This window comes from Lissotriton vulgaris, chromosome 3_1, assembly GCF_964263255.1.
Source record: "Lissotriton vulgaris chromosome 3_1, aLisVul1.2, whole genome shotgun sequence".
NCBI lineage: Eukaryota > Metazoa > Chordata > Amphibia > Caudata > Salamandridae > Lissotriton > Lissotriton vulgaris.
In genome coordinates this window covers 1,973,930,748-1,973,950,270 of record NC_141689.1, presented here as the reverse complement: position 1 = coordinate 1,973,950,270, position 19,523 = coordinate 1,973,930,748, and the positions used below count along the sequence as shown (strand labels likewise).

Here is a 19,523-nt window from a genome sequence, read left to right as displayed (position 1 = left end):
AAGTTCATTAGTCACTAAAAATAATTCCCTCATCTGTTTAGCAGGTCTAACTTTGTTTAAGCTATTTACAACTTTGAGGTTAGCAAAAATGTCGTCATTGTCCGAGTAATAGTACTCCAGACGACCTGTTTGATAGAACAAACTAGCTATAACACTGCATGTCATGCCATAAGTAAGGGGAAGCATGTTGTACTTAACCCCCTCAGAAACTGAAGCAGGAAGCTTCACACAGACATAGCAATCTTTTACATCCATGACTTTTACATATTATGACAAGAGTCTTGAAAAATAATTATTAGAAAAATCACCAACAGATCTATCTTGGTGGATCTCTGGTTTGTGCTCAATAACTCTATTAGTTTTGCCTACAACATCATGAACAGCTTGTTTAGATTTAGCTTTGCTTGTCATGTTAGCCTTGTAATTCTCTTTGTCTATGCCAAAAGGAAAGATGACTGCCAAAATTAACCAGACCAAGATTATTAGGATCACACAAATAGAAGACATTGTACAACATCTTCTAAAAATAGCACACCTTGATTTGTCAGTATTAGGCATCTTTTTTTTTACAAAGTTCTTACTTATATTAAATTCAAAAACAAAAATTTAAAAATAGTATTATACACCTCCCCTTTTAAAAAAAAAAATTTTTAGTAACCCTCTAACAGCTTTTCTTCGACCTTGTGTCTTACATCAATATGTTTTTCCAGATAACACAATTTCTTCAACCTTGTGTCACCTAACACAATTTCTTCAGCCTTATGCCAAAAATAAACCTCAACCTAAAAGAAAATGGACCTAATCATTGTCACTGGTTTCTTCCAAATCTTCCTGACTACTACTACTGATTTCCACCACAGGTGGTATAATTATATAAGTCCATTCAGGGGACTTATACTTTTCATTTGGCTTTAAAGGTATTTTTACCCTACTGCTAACCACTTCAATTTTCTTTCCTGCTTGACTTTTCTTATCAGAGTCACCCTTTTGACTTGATATCTCATTAATCTGCTCCTTTGACTTGTTTATCAATTAGAATTTTAGATTTTCTCTAGGCCAACTATCTCCTTTTCTTATGAATTTCTTCTTAGGCTCAGTTTGGTTACATTCAGCTTTCCAAGCTCTTTTTCTGAATTTTTTTATTTCAGACTCTTCACACTCTCATCCGAATCTGTTTCAGAGATTTCAAATTTATGTCTAGGATTTTCTTTACTCGGCAGCTTCACTCCGTTATGAACATTATCCTTGTAGCTGGTACTCTGTAATTCGTCTTCTTCTTCTGGAATTACTTCTAACTTCCGAGTTTCAGATTTCTTATTCCTGCTTTCAGAGCTTTCAATCTGCTTTTCAATACTCTCCTGATCTTGATTTCTTTCTATCTCTGATTCTTTTTCTTCTGCTTCTTTTTCTAGCAGATCTTCATCATTTTCAGAATCTAGAATCACAATCTCTAGATCTTTTTCATTCAATGGTTGATCTGCATCTGAACTTTCCAGATGTTGACCCTCTTGTCGATCTTCAGAATCTGGATTCTCTTCATGTTCTTCTTCAGAGTCTGAATCAGTTGATGTGTCACTATCCTCATCAGGATTATGAGGAGGTGGTACACGAATGGTATGACTTGCATGCACCCACCTTTTCAAACCTTTGCATTTAACTGCATTTGTTGTGACTAAAATCACCTGTCTTACTTTTTGCCACCTGGGTACTAAACCGTTCCTTCTTCGGTGAAATTTTGTCCTCACCCAGTCACCTGGTAACAGATCATGAGCTTGCTCCTTTTCTTTTGAAATCACATCAGTTCCCACCTGATTGAATACAGAAGTTACCACATCAGATAAGTTCTTGCAATAATCGATAATTGCACTTTCATTGATACTAAGAACTTTTCCAATTGGTACAAAAGCTTGTCTCATTATTCTCCCCATAAGTATGTCATGCGGGCTTAAACCTGTCTTTTTATCTGGTGTGCTTCTCAAAGACATTAAGACAAGTGAAAGTGCATCTGTCCACTTCATTCCTGTAGCTAGGCACATTTTTGCTATTCTGTTTTTTATTATGCCATTAATTTGCTCAACAACTCCTGATGCTTCTGGTCTGTATGGACAGTGTAGCTTTTGTTTTATATTCAGAGCTTCACAAATCAATTGTAACAATCTGTTTCCAAAGTGTGTACCACGATCACTTTCAACAGTGAATGGAAATCCATACCTCGGTATGATCTCCCTTAAAAGCAATTTTGCCACAGTAACGGAGTCATTGTGACGAGTTGGGAACGCTTCCACCCATCTTGAAAACAGACAGACAATCACTAGGACATATCTTAGTTTATTGTGGGGCGGCATATCAATGAAATCCATTTGCAACCTGGTAAAAGGACCACCCTCCCGTCCTATGGTTCCCATGCTCACAACTGTTTTTCTGTTTGGATTGATTTGCTGGCAGATCAAGCATCTCTGGCAAAGTGATTCTGCAATAATCCTAAATTTTGGATTATACCATGTCTGTCTAAAAAGTCTGATCATGGAATCTCTTCCTAAATGTCCTGGACCATGGTACATCCGTGCCATGTCAGCAATCATGCAATTTGGCATTACAGGTCTGTCATCTTTGTAAACCCAAACCTCATCTTCTTCCCTCTGTCTGCAACCATCTTTTAGCCATGTGTTTTTCTCCTCATCATCTGCCTCATCTTGTAGATCTTTTACTCCTTGCCATGTTTCAACTACAGATATTAGCATGAGAGAGTTCAAAATATGTTCATTGTCTTTTTCCCGATTAATTGAAAAATTGTTTTTCGCACAGTAACGTGCAATTTCATCAGCAAATTATTTACCTTTAGTAATATAGTCTTCACCTTTTTTATGTGCTGCGCATTTTACAACCGCAATTTTCTCTGGTAACTGAATGCCGTCAATTAATCTTTTGATCAATTTTGCATTCCTGATTGGTGTTCCCGCAGAAGTTAAATAACCTCTTTAAGACCAAAGCTGGCCATAGTCATGGACTACGCCATATCCATACTGACTATCAGTCACTATGGTAACTTTTTTCCCTTTTGCTCTTTCACATGCACGAATTAAAGCAATTAATTCTGCTACTTGAGCTGAACGAATTCCTTCAAGAGTTGAACCTTCAACTACTTATGCAACTGTGCAGACTGAATATGCTGCTCTCAGAATGCCCTCATCTGTTCTTAGGCAAGAGCCATCAACAAAGTAAACAAAGTCTGACTGAGGCAAAGGCACATCTTTTATGTCTTTTCTAGGTTTGGTGCAGTAATCTAAAACATCCAAACACTCGTGATCAACATCAACTTCATTTTTGATTTCAGTAATAGCACCATCTGGTAACAATGTGGAAGGGTTTAGATTCACACATCTTGCAATCGAGACATTATCTGATCCCAGAATAGCCTTTTCATATTTGGTCAACCTGTTACTCAATAAGTGTTGTGTCTTACTTCTGGTAAGAAGAGTTTCAACTGAATGAGGTGCATACACTTTTGCAGGAAACCCCATTATGATTCCTTCACTTTGCTCAAGGCTTACACTTGTTGCAGCCATTGCTTTTAAGCAACCTGGTAATGCTTTTGCAACAGGATCAAGAACAGCTGAAAAGTAAGCTATTGGCTTTCTCAGTTTTCCATGTCTCTGAATCAGAACTGATAATGCACAACCTTCCCTTTCACTGCAATACAGCTCAAATTCTTTGTCATAGTCTGGCATCCCCAATGCTGGAGCTTCACACAGACTTTTCTTTAGCTGCTCAAAAGCCTCTAACTCAGTTTTTGTCAAAGTAATCGGGTCTTTTACGTCTGCTTTTGTCAGTCTTTGTAGTGGTTACGCAATTACAGAAAATCCACTAATCCATTGACGACAATAACCTACCATTCCTAGAAACATTCTGACCTGCCTCTGTGTTGTTGAAGGTTGTATTGCTCGAATCATTTTTATTCTCTCAACTGTCACTTGTCTGATTCCCTTGGCAATTCTGTGACCAAGATATTTTACTTCTTGCTTGCAAAACTGTAATTTTGCAGATGACACCTTATGTCCCTCATCTGCCAATCGATTCAAGAGTGTAATGGTGTCTGTTACACAATTTTCTCGTGTTTTTGCAGCCACTAGAAGATCATCAATGTACTGGACCAATGTTGATTTTCCAGGCAAATCTAGATCTTCTAAAGATTTCTTTAACAATTGATTAAAGATAGATGGACTCTCAGTATACCCTTGAGGGATACGCCACCATGCTAAGATACGATCTTGGAATCTGAACGCAAAAATTTGTTGGCTTTCTGGAAGCAGTGGAACTGTAAAGAAGGCATTACACAGGTCTATGACTGTGTACCATTCTGCCTCGTGCGGAATCTGATATAGAATTACTGCTGAGTTTGGTACAACTGGACAACATGGAACAACTATTTGATTAACCTTTCTCAGTTCCTGAACTATTCTGTAAGTTCTGTTTGGCTTTTTGATTTCCATAATCGGTGAATTACATGGGCTGCTCTCAATTTCCTTAAAAAAACCCTGTTTTATGAATTTCTCAATTACAGGAATGACACCCTCAATAGTTTCAGCTTTCATTTTGTACTGAGGAATATTTGGAAAATCTATTCCTTGCTTTACAGTAATTTGCGCTAGGTCTACATGTTTCATCAAATCCATTTCATCCCCAGTTAAATCCCAAATTTTTGGATTAACTGCCTCTTTCAGTTCTTCAGGTAAATTGTTTTTATCAAAAGCAGGGAACAATTTATTTTCTTCTTCAACCATTAACATTGTTAATTTATACAGTCCATCTTCTCATAAAGTTTGGAGCTCAATACCATCCGGTGAACAATATATTTTGCCGTTCATCTTGCACAAAATGTCCCTCCCTAACAGGTTAACAGGACTGCTTTTACAGACTACAAATCTGTGTTTATCTTTGTAATTTCCAATTTCAATGTTAACTGGTTCTGTTAGATCTGTTTTAATCTGTTGATTTGCTACACCTACTACTTGGATGGACTCACCAGAGAGAGGAAGGTTTTCAATTTTCACTGATCTAACAGTAGAACGGGTAGCACCAGTGTCCACAAGAAAAGGGATTTCTACATCATTCACTTTACCATTCACAAATGGACCTGACTGATCTACCTCAAGAGTGGCTCGAAGCACACACTCTTCTTCCTCTCTCAGGCACCGTCATGAGTAATCCTCTGAGTCACTGCCTTAATTTTCTTTTAACCAAAATTGCTGAGAAACACTTGACACATTCACTCTTTGTGATCTATTTACCTGGTCACCTCCGCAGAATCCAGTCTCAGGACTGAACCTTTGTGCATTCATACAATTTGGAAGTGGCGGTTGTGGAATTTTACTCTGCTGATTCAACTGGCTCTGCTGATTTGCTAACTGTCGCTGTAGCTGTTGCTGCTGACTTATTTCATTTAACTGTCGCTGTAGCTGTTGCTGCTGATTTATCTCATTCTGCATCTGTGGATTTAATGATTAATTTTTAAAATTTCTGGGCGGATTCTTACACTCACGCTTCCAGTGTCCAATTTCGCCGCAATTAAAACATGAGAGCTTCTGCTTAATTTCTTCAATATTTACATTACATTTTGGTTTATTAATAAAGTTTCCCTTAAATTTTCCTTGATTCTGCTGAACATTTTTTTTTCTAAAGTTGCTATTTGCTGTTCTGCTACCTTCACTTGTGCCCACATTGCTTTTTCCTTAAGCTTTTTCTGCTTTGCATCTATCTCATCACTGCAGTATTTTGCTTTTCTTAGAATGTCATCCACTGTAAGTGATTGCCAGCTGACAATTCCGTTTCTAATCACTAATTTCAGGTCTCAAGCCATAAACAAACCTGTAAATAAAATGGCTCATGTCCTTTTCACTTACTTTTTCGTAACCACTGTATTGTTTAAATACCAGCAGTAATCTTTCATAGAAGGAATGGACTGATTCTTTTGGCTCTTGATTTGTTCTATCGATTTTAACCCAATCTACTTCTTTTGGAGGAATCTTGTTTTTCAGCCACACAATTACTTTGTCATAGAAATCCATGACATCAGCTGAAGGGGCTCCTGTTATTTTATTTCGAGCTGTTTCTTCTTTGGGCCAACTTACAGAAATGTTACATTCTGTCCAAAGATCTGATGGGACAACAATGTCAAAGAATCCATCAAGATCAATCCACAGAACTTTTGAAACCTTAATGAATCTGTCTACCTGACAATACCATTCTACTGGCTTTTCTCTCAGGCGAGGGAAATCATTTGTAAAGAGCAAAATGTCCTGCCTTGTCCATGGGACATGAACATAACCTCCACCAGCTATTTCCCTCATAGGAAACTCATTTGCAACTTCCCCTCTTTCTCTTTTTTCTTCTTCTCTTTTCTTAGTCCATTTCACTCTCCATTTACTTAATTCACCTAATTTTTTTAGAAATACAATTAATTCTTTTACATGCGTTATCCTACCTGTGGTATTTAGATTTTCAATGTCTTTTTCAGAAAAATCCACTCTGTAATGCTTCGGCAATTGTTTTTGTCTACTCAAATCTATGTCTAATTCAGCAGCCACTTCTTCAAATTGATCATATTTATTTTTCGCTTTTCATTGTATACTCTTACAGATAAATAACAATTCATCATCCTGGTATTGTTTTCAACAGTTCGAATTGTGCCAATAATTAATTCTTCCAAATCTGCTTTTAATTTTGCAACATCAACTTGTTTAGATTCAGGAACTTGTGGGGTTAAAGGAGTTTGTGTCAAATCTGTTTTATTTATGCTCTTTTCTGCAGATCTAGAATCAGATCCTGCAACTGATGGTCTCTGACCATTTGACAAACTTTGATTAAAAGTTAAATCTGGCATTGTTTTTTCTCGACGTATTTCTGATAATTCTGAATAAAATTTTCCAGCAACTTTCTGAATTTCCGTATTTAATGGAACACCTAGAGCTGAGTGTCTATTTTCTCCTTGTTCAAAAACCGGTACAACAGGACCAATTGTTACTGGTACTGTTACTGCTTCCATCCCATTTGTTAATTGCTGTATTAATACTTATTTTGCTGTTATATATTGTGAAATATCAGGTGTATTCCCAAGTTCCTCTGTCCTTTTTACATTTCTAGGGAATTCATTTCTTTGTTGTGGAATCTCTGGATAATTTCTGCTTTCACTTGGAGTATTAGAATTACTTCTTGACCCTACTCTTTCAGGTAATCTTAAAAATCTGGGTGAATTTTCATTAGATTCTCTAGGAGGTGCACTAGGAGAATTTCCTAAAGAAACTCTCGGGGTAGACTGTGAACAACTTGGCTGGTAAGGTGGTGGATTATTACGATTTGTGATAAAAATTTCTTCTAAAACCGCATCATCTAATTGTTCATCAAGATGAACTCTCTTTCGGGTATTCTTTTGACTTGCTGTTTCAGTAACCATCTCTCTAACTAGGTAGAGACCATCGCACATATCAGCTTTTCTCCACCGACGCACTCTATCCTCATGAGTATCCCTATGAATATCTCATTTAGGACCTCTTGTTATACCACTATTTTCTCGATCAAGTTCATACATTTCAACTTCCCATTCAACTAAAGCCATCATTTTTTCTCTCAAGTTTCTCAAAACCTTAATATTAAATGACCCATCTTCCGACCATGCTAATACACTATCGTCTTTGGTATATTGCATCCAATTTTCAAACCAAAGAACAGTATGATAACCATATTCTCCTTCCATATATGCTGCAGGTGTTTTGTATTTATGAAGTAATTTTCCACCACGCGTTACAATTTTCTTATCGGGATGAATATATTTTTCAATTTCTGAAACCATGAAGGCTTTTTTTCTTGTTTTCTGTACCAATAACTCATGATTTAACACTATTCCGCTTAATTTGGAAAAGATCATAAGTATTTCTTTGTTGTTCCGCTACTCTAGGCAATCCGTGCGGAAATCTCACCAACAAGCCAATCAGGTTAAGCCACGTCACTACTCTGCTCAACCAATAGAAGTACTGTTTTCAGAAAGGACCCATCAGCTAATAGCTCGTTTTGGTCACGTGAACCAACCAGTGCACTAGCTGTGACGTATGTCAACCAATCGCAGCGCGAACCCTGTGACGTATAATGCCGCTGCAGCTTCACTGTCTCCGCTCCGCAAACTCACCCCTCCTTTACAAAATATTTTCAAAGCGCCATTTTAAAAACAATTCTTTTCAATGAAATTCAATTTAGTAACTACAGAAAAACAAACCATTTGTCTGTTTCACTAAATAAAGTGATAGTTTTTATCAATCATTTGAGTACTCACTCTTGTGAAATAGACAACGCTATTTTCACAAAATCATTTATACACTTTCAAACGGAAAACCCTGACCATGTATACATGAAATCTTCGGCAGGACTTTAACCTACCAATAGAAATCCTCAATCGCCAGTAAGAATAGACGACGCTTCCTTACCCTTCACTCAAGCTTGGAAAAATCCTATTACTCTTTTCACAGCGAGTTTTAAAACAGGCTCTTAGTCCCTATACTCAAAGCTACAATTTCATAGACAATCCTCATTATACATACAACCTGTCATACCTAAAATCCCTAAACTTGTGCTGTACGTCCACAACACTAGCGATATATCAATATCACTATTCTGAAACTGAACAAATGAACTGTGTAACCTCACTTGTCACACTACTCTTGTCGGCAACGGACCAGGAATTTTCACACTGCTGGAAAAAACCTTTGGACTACATATAACAACTAGACAAACTTAACATGTGTTAAACATGTATCCTATGTATCTACATGTAGCATGTCAGTTACCATAGTAACCATCCTCTGCTACCAGAGAATTGATCCACCGGGCCTGAAGAAATTCTGTCTCATAAGCAACACCCAACACCATGATACTCATCATAAATCATAAACTCTACATAAGGCCCATAAATGACCGAGACATGAATTGGCCAACTGAATCATGTGACCTAATTAATAAGAACTATTCACAAAACTATTTACATTTATATACAACTGCAGTTTATCATAATCATGTTTATAAATGAAAACATTTAATTAAGTCACCAAGGCAATGGATTAACTGATGGTAACTAGATTCAAAGTAAACAAGACCAGCTTGTCATTTCAAAATCTAATTTATTAACTTTATTTTCAAATAAAAAGCATTTTAATAAGAAATCTTTTTATTTCACCATTTATTAAGCATAATTTAATTAAGTAAAGGCACATTAGTCTGTCAGTTCAAAAGGAATTAGCATGAAAGTAATTAAAGCAAAAGAATCTCATTCCCTAAACCCTATTTCCCTGTCTAAACTTATTAGAACCTAAAAGAAAAGATATTAGTTCAGGTTTCCCTTACGTGAGTCAAACGTCCGACAGCATCTCACGCCCTTCAGGATTCAGGAACGAGCCAACCCAGCTCCTCCCAAGGGGCCAAGTTTTATACCTTTTCTCTATCTAAAACTAGCTAAAAGAATACTTTTTAAAAGACATTCAACACTCATTGGCTGACAGCCGTCAGTCCACATTAGATCATCGCTTCTTCATTCCAAAATCGTGCCTTTCTTTCAGAGCTTTGTCTATTGTCCACAAGCGACATTAGCTTCCGAGGTCATTTGCAACAACATATTAAATAACAGTTCGCTGCTTCCTCAGCTTGGCTTTTCTGCCAGTTCCTGTCTTAGAAAATTATACAACACAGAATACATCCTGCACAGTTCCACATATTTCGTTTACTGACGATTATGAACGTGACAAATTCTTTTTTTTCATTCTTTGCTGTGCTCGGCTCATCATGACAGGATTCCAAACACCCATTTAAAAGCTAGGCCTCAGGCCTCTTTCTTGAAGAACTATTATGCAAGGAAACACAAAACATTAATTAATTTGAGTAATGAAAATCGTTCTGTTACCCACCCCCTTTACTAATGTTAACCCATTCGTTTATGTTATCTAGCTTTAAGCACGAGTAAGCAGCGACTATAAAGACCTTCTTCACATGAGCCTCAGGATTCTCCACGAGCCTCTGCCACATATAAGACACGACTTTGACGAAAGCACATTTATAATAAGCACATGCCATTATTTAAACAGCTGCAATTAATGTTGACAAAACAAATAGACAAAGTTAATTTATTATTTTTCAACATACCTGCAAATGCAACAAAGAACACATGATGTTAGTCCCTCATGTTTGTGAATGCATTTTTAAACTAGGTTGAATTAATACAAAACATGCATAAACTCATTAATATTAATAATTGATTATGGAAGTTTAATTCTGCGAGTGAAAACGCATTTTATTTCTAAAACTCGCTTCATCACAAGCAACCGATACTGCCAGCTTGACGTGGCACGCTGAAGACGGCAATCTCATGACTATAACCTTCCTCAGGAACCATTCCTCGAGGAAGACAGTATCAGCAGGGAGACCGGAACACAAGTAAGCTGCAGGCCCAAATGCAGACTCAGGCACCCGGCACAATAGTCGAGGTGCATATGGCAGAAGCAAAGACCGCCGCTCCTTACCACTAAAGAGCAGGAGCGGCGCAATCACAAAAACCCACCACCGCCGCTCCCTAGTCACCCAGCGCAGGAGCAGTGGCGAAAATAAAGCATAAAAATAGGAAGTACACCGCCGCCCCCAACCGCTCGGCACGGGGGCAGAGGTGATCAGGAAGACATACAAATCGCAGCACCAGCGCATAGAGTGGAAGAAGTGCCAGTAGGGAATGAAGAAAAAAATAAAAAACAACACATGGAGATGCTATAGGGGTCTCCATAAATATAAAAGAAAAACATACTCATCACCGTAGTAGTGCTGCGTCAATGTGTGTACCAACCGAAACACAGAGAAAAGAACAGGATGTGATCTCGGGTTGCCCCACCCTTATAGGTCATTTGACAGGTGCTTCCTGTCAGGCTGCCATGTTGAGTGGAGATTTTTTTATATGGGTGAATGCTGTGCCTGGAACACTTAGTGCTCCTGGGTGACTGTAAACGAGGAAGATGGAAGAGTCAGTATTACACATATTCACTGTTTTAGTCTGAGTGAGCTTACAAACAAGGTTTGCGGCACACTGTCAGTATTAGGACGAGCCTGGTTGCGCCTTCAATAAGAAGGCTGCTGTGTTCTACGGTTCTGATTGAGCACACAATTCTCAGGTTCGGTCATGCGTCGTGGCAACACTACCTAGCCCTCCGAAAAAAACAAGGAATTCCTTTCGGTTTATTTTACAAGTTAGTTGGTGGCCCTAAGCTTTTAACTGTCTCTTGTTTGTACGTTACTTTTACGGCTTACATTTCTGGGTTCTTAGGGCCAAGATGCCATTTTATGTGTCCGTTACACTTGCAAATATTTATTTCATTTAATCATTGTTGGACTTGGCCCTCTTGGCAGGGTCATCCCTGAACTTTGTGCCTTCCTCCTATACTCTCTCTGACCTGTTTTTGTTGGTTTAATGACTCTGGGCACTTTACCACTGATGACCAGTGCTAAAGTGCATATGCTCTCCCAATGTAAAATGTAACTGTGATTGATTTCCATGATTGGTTCATTGGATTTACTGTCATTCCCCAGTAAAGTGCACTAGGAGTGCCAGGGCTTGTAAATGCCAATGCTGGTAGTGGGCCTGCAGCGCTGGTTGTGCCACCCACAGAAGCAGCCTTTTAAAATATGTCTAGGGTCTGCCATTGCAGAACCTGCGTGCAGTCTGGTACTGTCATGCTGGCTGGGCAAGTGCACACACTTGCCAGCCTCTAAACCTTCCCTTAACTTCATATTAGTCACCCCTATGGTAGGCCCAACGGCAGGGTGCATTGTAAGTGTAAGGTAGGACATGCTCTGATGTTTGTGGCATGTCCTAATAGGGAATTACAGCCAAATTCGTTTTTCACTATTGTAAGGCTACCTGTTCTCTTAGGCCAGATGGGCTGCTGGAATTATTACACTCTATAATCCCAGCAGGCTCAGGGAACATGGTAGAAAATAAAGTTTAGTATGCCTGAACTCAGAATAATAAAATACTTCTTTTAGTAAAGTTTATTTTAATATCCTGTGTTTGCAAATGCTACTTTTAGAAAGTTAGAATTTGCTTGCCTAACCATTTCAGCCCGCCTCTGCTTGGATGTGTATCTGACTGTCTGGGATGTGTGAGTGACAGGTCTGGGGGATGACAGGTGGTGATTGCAAGGATTACACCTTAGTGGGAGGTAGGAGTGCCCCTGGACTCTTAATAGGGCTGTGCTCTGCCACCACAATGCTGGCTCCGCCCACTGGGGAGCGACTGATGACTCAGTGCTTCGCCCTTCCTGGGCCAGGTGCAGGCTATCAACAAGGTACTCCTGGCTGCCCCTGGCCACACAATGCTGGCTCCACCTCCTGTGGAGCGTCTGATGTGCCTGCCCCTCACACTGAAAGAAGACACCGGAGTACACCCAACAAGTGCTCAGAGACTGAATGAAGTTATGCAAAGGCCCCCCTGGCCTGAAAAGATAAAAGAAATGCAGTATAAAAGTAGGAGCCCTGCTCCTTGTAAATTAGAATCCTGTTTCCCACAAAGAACCTCTGCCCAACTAGAAGGAGAAGAAGACGCTGTAAGGACTGGCCTGCTGCTTGCCTTTCTGAGGAAGGAGAGGAAAAGACTTGCTGAAAAGACTTTGCTGACTTGTGCTAGAAACTTTCTCCAAGGGCTTGACTGAGCTTGCCCCCTGACCTGAACCCCAGGACCAGTGGCATCTGCCAGCCGTGTGTGCCTCCCGCCGGAGTAAGACTGCGCCCCTCATCGCCCCCTCCTAGGGCTGTGGCACTCAGGAGCTCGCCTGCCCTTTACCCGCGAGAGCCTCGCTCCTTGGAGTCGCTCTCTGCCCCTGGGTCAGGCTGCCTGCTCCTCTGCCCCTGCCTGCCACTGGAGCGGCTGAAGTGCTCTTGCCCCTCCCGCCGGAATTTCCTCCAGGCCAGTGACCTAAGCCGAGACTGCAGCCCGCACGAAGGACCGTGCCCTGCTGTCCCCGCTCGCCAACCCGAGGAGTTTGCAGGCCGCGCCGCCCCCCTGTTGGGAGACCCCAGTACCATCTGTACCGGGGTCGTGGGCCGCGCCCGCCTGTGTGCACCCACCTGCTGCAGACGGACACCCAGAGAGTCGCACTGCCTGTGTACAACTCGTCCCCCCAAGGAAGGAATTCAAATCGGGCTCGGGCCCGCAACGTTTTATTTCCCCATCAGCCTTCCCTGTGCCTTGGCCCAAGAGGCTTCTCTCATCACCTCCCTGCTCCTCACTGCAGCTGAGAGCCCCCACCTCTGGAAAAGGCCCAGGGTTCCTCCAGGCGCCTCTCATCACCTGCTTGCTGCTCCGCAGCTCAGCCCCCACCTCCGGAAAAGGCCCAGGGTTTGTCAGGCCCATCTCTGGTCTCCATTCAAAGCGCACCGCGAGATGTGTGAGCATTGGTAAGGCCCGGGGTTTTCTTCCGTGTGGAGCACAGAGGAGCGCTGCGAAGCTCACAGAGGCGCTTGGGAGCGCCATACCTTCCAGGAACAGGGCAAGAGGCCCCTATTATTGCATAACTGGAACTGAGAACTGTTTAAGTGAATTGAACTGAAGAAGAAAGACTTTTTGAACTACGAGAAAGAGAACAATTTGCCTATTTACAACCTGGTGGCTAAAGAACAGCGTTATTGATGGTCTTGTGATAAGTCTGATCTGATATATATATTTTTACATAAAGGAACGTATTTTTATATATTTCCAGCCTGGTATCCATTTGTGGGGGGATTGGTACATTTTGCTGTGTGTGTGAATACAAATGCTTAACTGAATAACGCCTGAAGAATAGCCTTGGCTGCTCACGCCACGCATCTAGAGGGTGAGCAAGGGTAATTCTAAGGGGTCATCCTTCGCCCTGACTTAGAGGAGAGGGTCCCTGCTTGTCACACGTGAATACTTGCGCCAACCAGAGACCCCCAATTCTAACAATCATTAAATGCTTATGACAGGTAATTTTTGTTTGGCTAAATAATGAAAAATGTGGAGGTTTCGCCTTTTCAGCTGAATAAAGGGTTTTCAGCTCTCTGGACTTTACAGAGATGTGCTGAGGAGCCTCACAGCCACATGCGCACACAGAAGCCGGATTAACAAGTGGAGGATGATGAATGTTGTGGGCTTCACCCAACCCCACAGATCTCCACAGTTGCAGCCTCCACAATAACATGGGTGATGGCGTCCTCAAGCATGTTTTCTCATGTATGTTCGTCCTTGATCCCAGCAGCATTTGCTGATGATGACATATACAATTTTCCCCGAGACCCAATTTAAACTCTGCCAAGTGTTCTTTTACATTTACACATGGAAACGTTAGTGTTTGAAACATATTAAGGTGTAGAAATAGAAATCAAACCGAGTAGCTCCGATTTCTTATGCCTTACTCTCTCCCGCCCGGCCATCATACTTTAACATAAACCTTGGCATTACACGTTGCAAAAATTAGCAAAAAAGAGTTTTCCGAAAGAAGGATAAACGATGGAAGCGAAAGACAACTGAACTTAGGCGGTGCTTCTCGGTGAAAACCAGAAGTGACATCTCGCTGGGGGAACCAGTTAGGAGGCTGCAGTTAAGAGCAATACTGCACTAAACTAATAGGAGGGCAACAGGTGGGAGCAAAGGCATTTATCGAATAACTTAAGGTCTTCCAGACAGCACATGCGCGCTGCCTAGGCTCGACCTAATGATGACTGTATTGGCATAAATGCCAACAGCCTGCAACGGCTGGGTCAGAAAGGAGGAATGCCTATGCCACTGCAAATCATGATCATGTATCCCTATCTTGTAAAGCCAGGAAATAAGTACAATTTGATCCACATTTGATGCCCAATGTCAATAAACGGCTTGCCGGTCCAATAACATCAAGGCAGTCACACAATCCTTGAGATCTGACTTTGAAGATTGTCAAAGACTGACACCAGGATAAACTCAATACCAAGGGCAAGATGAAACCCTGCTTTAGAAGGATCCAATATATGTGATACGTCCACGACTTTGTGTATAATTATTGATTTGATAATTAATTATAGGTAAACAGGTGGAAAATGACACAGTATGCTTTATCTGAGAGGAGTACATTGCTAACTACTGAAACCATACCTATATCCCATTCATCTTTGGGGTGAAGCATGTCACCGTGGGGAAACCCTGGTGAGTGAGGGGACTCAAGAAAGAATTTTTTTTTTCTTTCTACAAAACATAACTATTCCAACCCCAGTGAGTGTTGTGAATACCGGTTACTGATAAGCTAGGCTCTTGATCCCTGGTTTCAAGGGTTTCATGTCAATGTTAATTTTTAGAGGGTGAGCCTAGCCTTTTTCCCTCTTTCTCCCCCTTACTTTGAATATGTATTGTTTCAGCCCCATGCCTCTTCACACCTACTCAGGGAGCAGCTTGGCTCAGGCTGTTAGAGGCTGGCCAATCAGAAGAGGCTGCTACAGGGCTTTTTTAGGTAACTTCAGGAAAGTAAGTTCTAAAAGTACTTTCCTGCAATAGTTATAATAAATCCGTCCTTGGCAAGATGTTGTATTTATTGTCACTGATATTTTGATACTTTGAAATATGTTGCTGGGTAACTCCTGTCAAAAGTTATACTTTATTAACGTGTAATAGAACCTTCCCATGTTATCCTAAGGAGCTAATCGCTCTACAATGGGGGAAAACAACTTTTGTTGTTTTTCCCTCACCAGGGTAAATAAAACATTTTATAATGTCCCTGCTTTTTATACCAGGGCACCCTACCCAGGGGCACCTAGGGCAGACCTTAAGGGTGACTTTTATGTAATAAAAAGGTATTGTTGGACTTTGGAAGTAATTCTAATTCCAAAGTCGAATTTGGATACAGTTGTATTTTAAACCCAGCCTGCAAGGCAGGGCTGGCTTTAAAATGACACTGGACACCACAGCAGTGCACACTAAATTGCATTTAATCCATTGTGGTCTCTAAAGCTACATGCCCTACCATATACTAGTGACTTACAGTTAGGTTGTATTAACCAATTGTAATTACACCAATTACCATATACCTTTTAAGGACAGAGCACTTACCCTGGGTCTGGTTAGCAGAGCCCCAGGCACTTTCAGTCACTAACCACCTGTATCAGTCAGAAAATGGGGTGATGACTTTCTTACGCACTTTGAGTGTCACACAAAGAACTGAAATGTCCAACATAAGCATACTGCAGTGCAAACAAAGAAGTGTAACACGCCACGTAAGCAAACCTTCTGGTGCTATTTGCCTTGAGTGATGTGATTTTTTTAACTTTAGCCCTCCCTCATATAAACGTTCGCATTGCTGGTGTGAGGCCATGCATTCTCTCTCCCTGGATATGGTCAGCTGTATATAAAAAAAAACGAAAATAAACGAAGATGTGTGCGAAATAAGCATATAGAACGCATAGTGCAATATGAAATTCTGTACTTTCGAAGGATGTCAATATGCTCGGCAAAACATAACAGCTGGAAATTAATGTATATGGTAGGTACCCTCCTCTGAGCTATTTCCTTGAAGCGGTGACAGGAAGCAGTCCATGTACTTCCTGGGTTCCTTTCAGACAGCGGTGAGCCGAAGCTCTTCCACGGAACAGTTCCGAGACCCACCTGAGAGGATGAGCGTTTTCCGTTCTCATTACAATTTGACGGAAGTACCATGGGGAGACGGGGACTTAGGTAATGCGTAAAATGAACGTTGCCATCTCGGTGTGAGTGTTTCTGTGCTCCGGTGCCCGTGTTTACAGAGCAGAGCAGGAACTGTTATTTGTAAATTATGTGCCAGATGGCGCCGAGTTTGTAACGCCCCCTAAATATAGCACGCCAGAGGCTGCCTGTTGACGAACGGGCTGACATACAGCCCCAGTCACTGGAAGTCTGCTAATCGCTGGGCACACTTAATGAGTTCACTCTGCTGTTTCAGGCTTATCAAACTTGGCGGTGAGTTCGCTGCGTGCTCCCGTTGTTGCTTTTTAACTATAGCATTTAAAAGCGAGTGATACGTGCTCTTTTTATTGCGTGCTTAGCATGAAAGCTAGACTACCGCAGTTTCAAGCAGGTGCAAGAATGGCGTGAAATGCATGTGCAATGACACAATATAAAAAAAATATCCTAAATAGTGGAAAAAAGTAGAACACGCACATGCAAATGAGAGGTGGCTATTTTTATGAATTAATTGTATGCACTCTATAGTCTCTCATCTCTGTATGATGAATAGATATTTAGAAAACGTCTTCCTTGTGAATAAGTTCCCAGATTTTAGTAGTTTTGCCTAGCCCCGAATAACATTTGTTGAAAATCGAATGAGCGTTGAAATTACATTTAAACAGCTTTCAAAAACTGTTTTTTGGATACACTCAGAGCAGAAGGTTGTGACCGACAGCTAGAACTCCAGCTGACCGAAGCAGACACAATGTTCTAGGTATTATGTGTATATGTGAAAAAGTGACAAACTTTCATCTGGGTGCTGAATGTCTTTGAGAGTAGTACTGTCTTCGATTCTAGCATCTGTCTCGTTTGTTTGCATACTTTCAAGCCAAATAATGTATATTTTTCGGGGACTATTTACATTGTCAAACCTGCTGTTTGATAGAAATAACCATCTCTACGTTTGTATGCTCGTGTTCTACTTTTTCCTTCCACTATCTAAGATCTTTAGTTAACACAGACTGATGGACTAAGCTTTCGAAAAAAATAAGTATTAGCCGGGCTAGTTCAGGTTTTTGTCCACGAAAAGAAGTATTTTTCTAGCGTGCCTATTGGTCAGCGTGTTGTGGATTAGACTGGGTACAGCACAGAGTGACTCATCATTTCGGGAAAGGACGAGGGGCTGACTGAGTCTTTTGGCAGAGGGGCTGCAAACATTAAAAAAAAATTAAATATACAGACTCCATGTATTTGTCTCCACGTTACGGGGCAGAGAAGTCACAGAACTGCGGTAGCCAGTACCAGAGTAGCCAGCCGTAATGGCGACAAATGCGATGGCCAAGAGAGCACTGCATGTGACTTTGGAAAATATACTGTCACCCCAATTAAGTTAGCTGAATATTCCAAGGGAACATGAGATACCGTGTATGTCTATGTCACGTGCAGGATAAGAGACAAATGATTAAAGATAACGCAGTGCAGACTCCTGGCTGCCTGAGCCTAACTTTGCTGGGCTGAGGATGTCACATCTCCTGTGGGCGTAACCTCCTTAGCTCTGCAAAGGTCTTCAAGGCTTCGCCCCTTGTGATGAGGGGGGCAGTCAGTGATAGACTTGTACCTGGGCACTTCAGTTCTAAGCTTTAAAAGGCCCAGTGCTGAGTGTCTTCAGAGACTCCTCGACACAGAGTGCGTGCAGTCAGCAGTCTCTCTGACCTCATCCTACTCTGTGACTAGTTGACTGCAGCATCCCCTCATTGGCTGATCTGAGTTTACCCAATAAGGGGAGGCAGCTGTCCCAGCCCTCCTGGCACCTCCAAGGCTTCCTTCTCTGAGAGCGGCAGCAGGTGAGTGTTGCGTTTGAATTGACTGGTGCATGCGTGTATTTATGAATGTATGTGTGTGTTTTGAATGGATGTGTGTGCACATGTCTGCATTTGAATGCATGGGTGTAAGTTAGTGAGCATGTGTGTGTGGGGGCCCCACTCCAAGCTGTACTTACCGTCCACCACTGCAAAAAAGTCAAAATAATAAAACAAAGTCTTCATAGACTTGGAAGATCTTAAAGGCCCACATTGGCTGGGCTGGCACCCTTTGGCAAGGGTTAGTTATATGAATTCCATGTGTTCCGTTGCCAGAGTGCTGTCCAGCTCGGAAAAAACATATTTCATTAATAATTAATACATATAGCATCCTTTATCATGCCAGAGGGCACAATTAATTTATTTTGGAATGCTCAAGATTATCAATTCAATTTGAAAGCTTTATTCGACAAGATGTCATAAAAGCAATACACAATACATCACAATACGATACACCATAAATAACACATAACTATACAAGTGCTTAAAAAGTTATTAAATTCAATATGTTCCTGTCGTTACTATACACGCCGAACTCAGCGCTCTACTCAAGAAACCTACAGCAGACCCCACCGAACTCAAGAACTACCGGCCCATCTCGCTACTCCCGTTTCCAGCCAAAGTCATCGAGAAGACCGTCAACAAACAGCTGGCCACCTTCCTCAAGACGAACGGATCCCTCGACCCCTCGCAGTCCGGCTTCCGAGCCAACCACAGCACCGAGACCGCCCTCATCGCCGCCACCGACGACATCCGAGCCCTGATGGACAACGGAGAAACAGCGGCCCTCATCCTCCTAGACCTCTCCGCGGCCTTCGATACCGTCTGCCACCGCACCTAGTGCAGCGCCTCAGCAACGTCGGAGTCCAGGAGAAGGCACTGGAATGGATCGCCTCCTTCCTTGACGGAAGAACACAGAGAGTCCGCCTGCCACCGTACAAGTCAGAGGCCTCCGAAGTCATCTG

At 41.4% G+C, this 19,523-nt stretch overlaps 1 protein-coding gene across 5 annotated transcripts in view; it reads left to right on the top strand.

The window, feature by feature from the left end:
• Positions 1-19,523, top strand: part of ASB5 (ankyrin repeat and SOCS box containing 5) — a 585,404-nt gene that overhangs the window by 308,705 nt on the left and 257,176 nt on the right. The window contains exon 1 of one of the 5 annotated variants that reach the window (XM_086962455.1): positions 16,566-16,732. The exons of 3 other annotated variants lie outside the window; for them this stretch is intronic. In XM_086962455.1, coding sequence (XP_086818581.1) covers positions 16,594-16,732 — 139 coding nt within the window. In that variant the 5' untranslated portion in view covers positions 16,566-16,593. Of the gene's footprint in view, positions 1-16,565; positions 16,733-16,877; positions 16,994-19,523 lie in introns of those variants that run through there. One more of the 5 variants, XM_086962456.1, reaches the window with a different exon arrangement.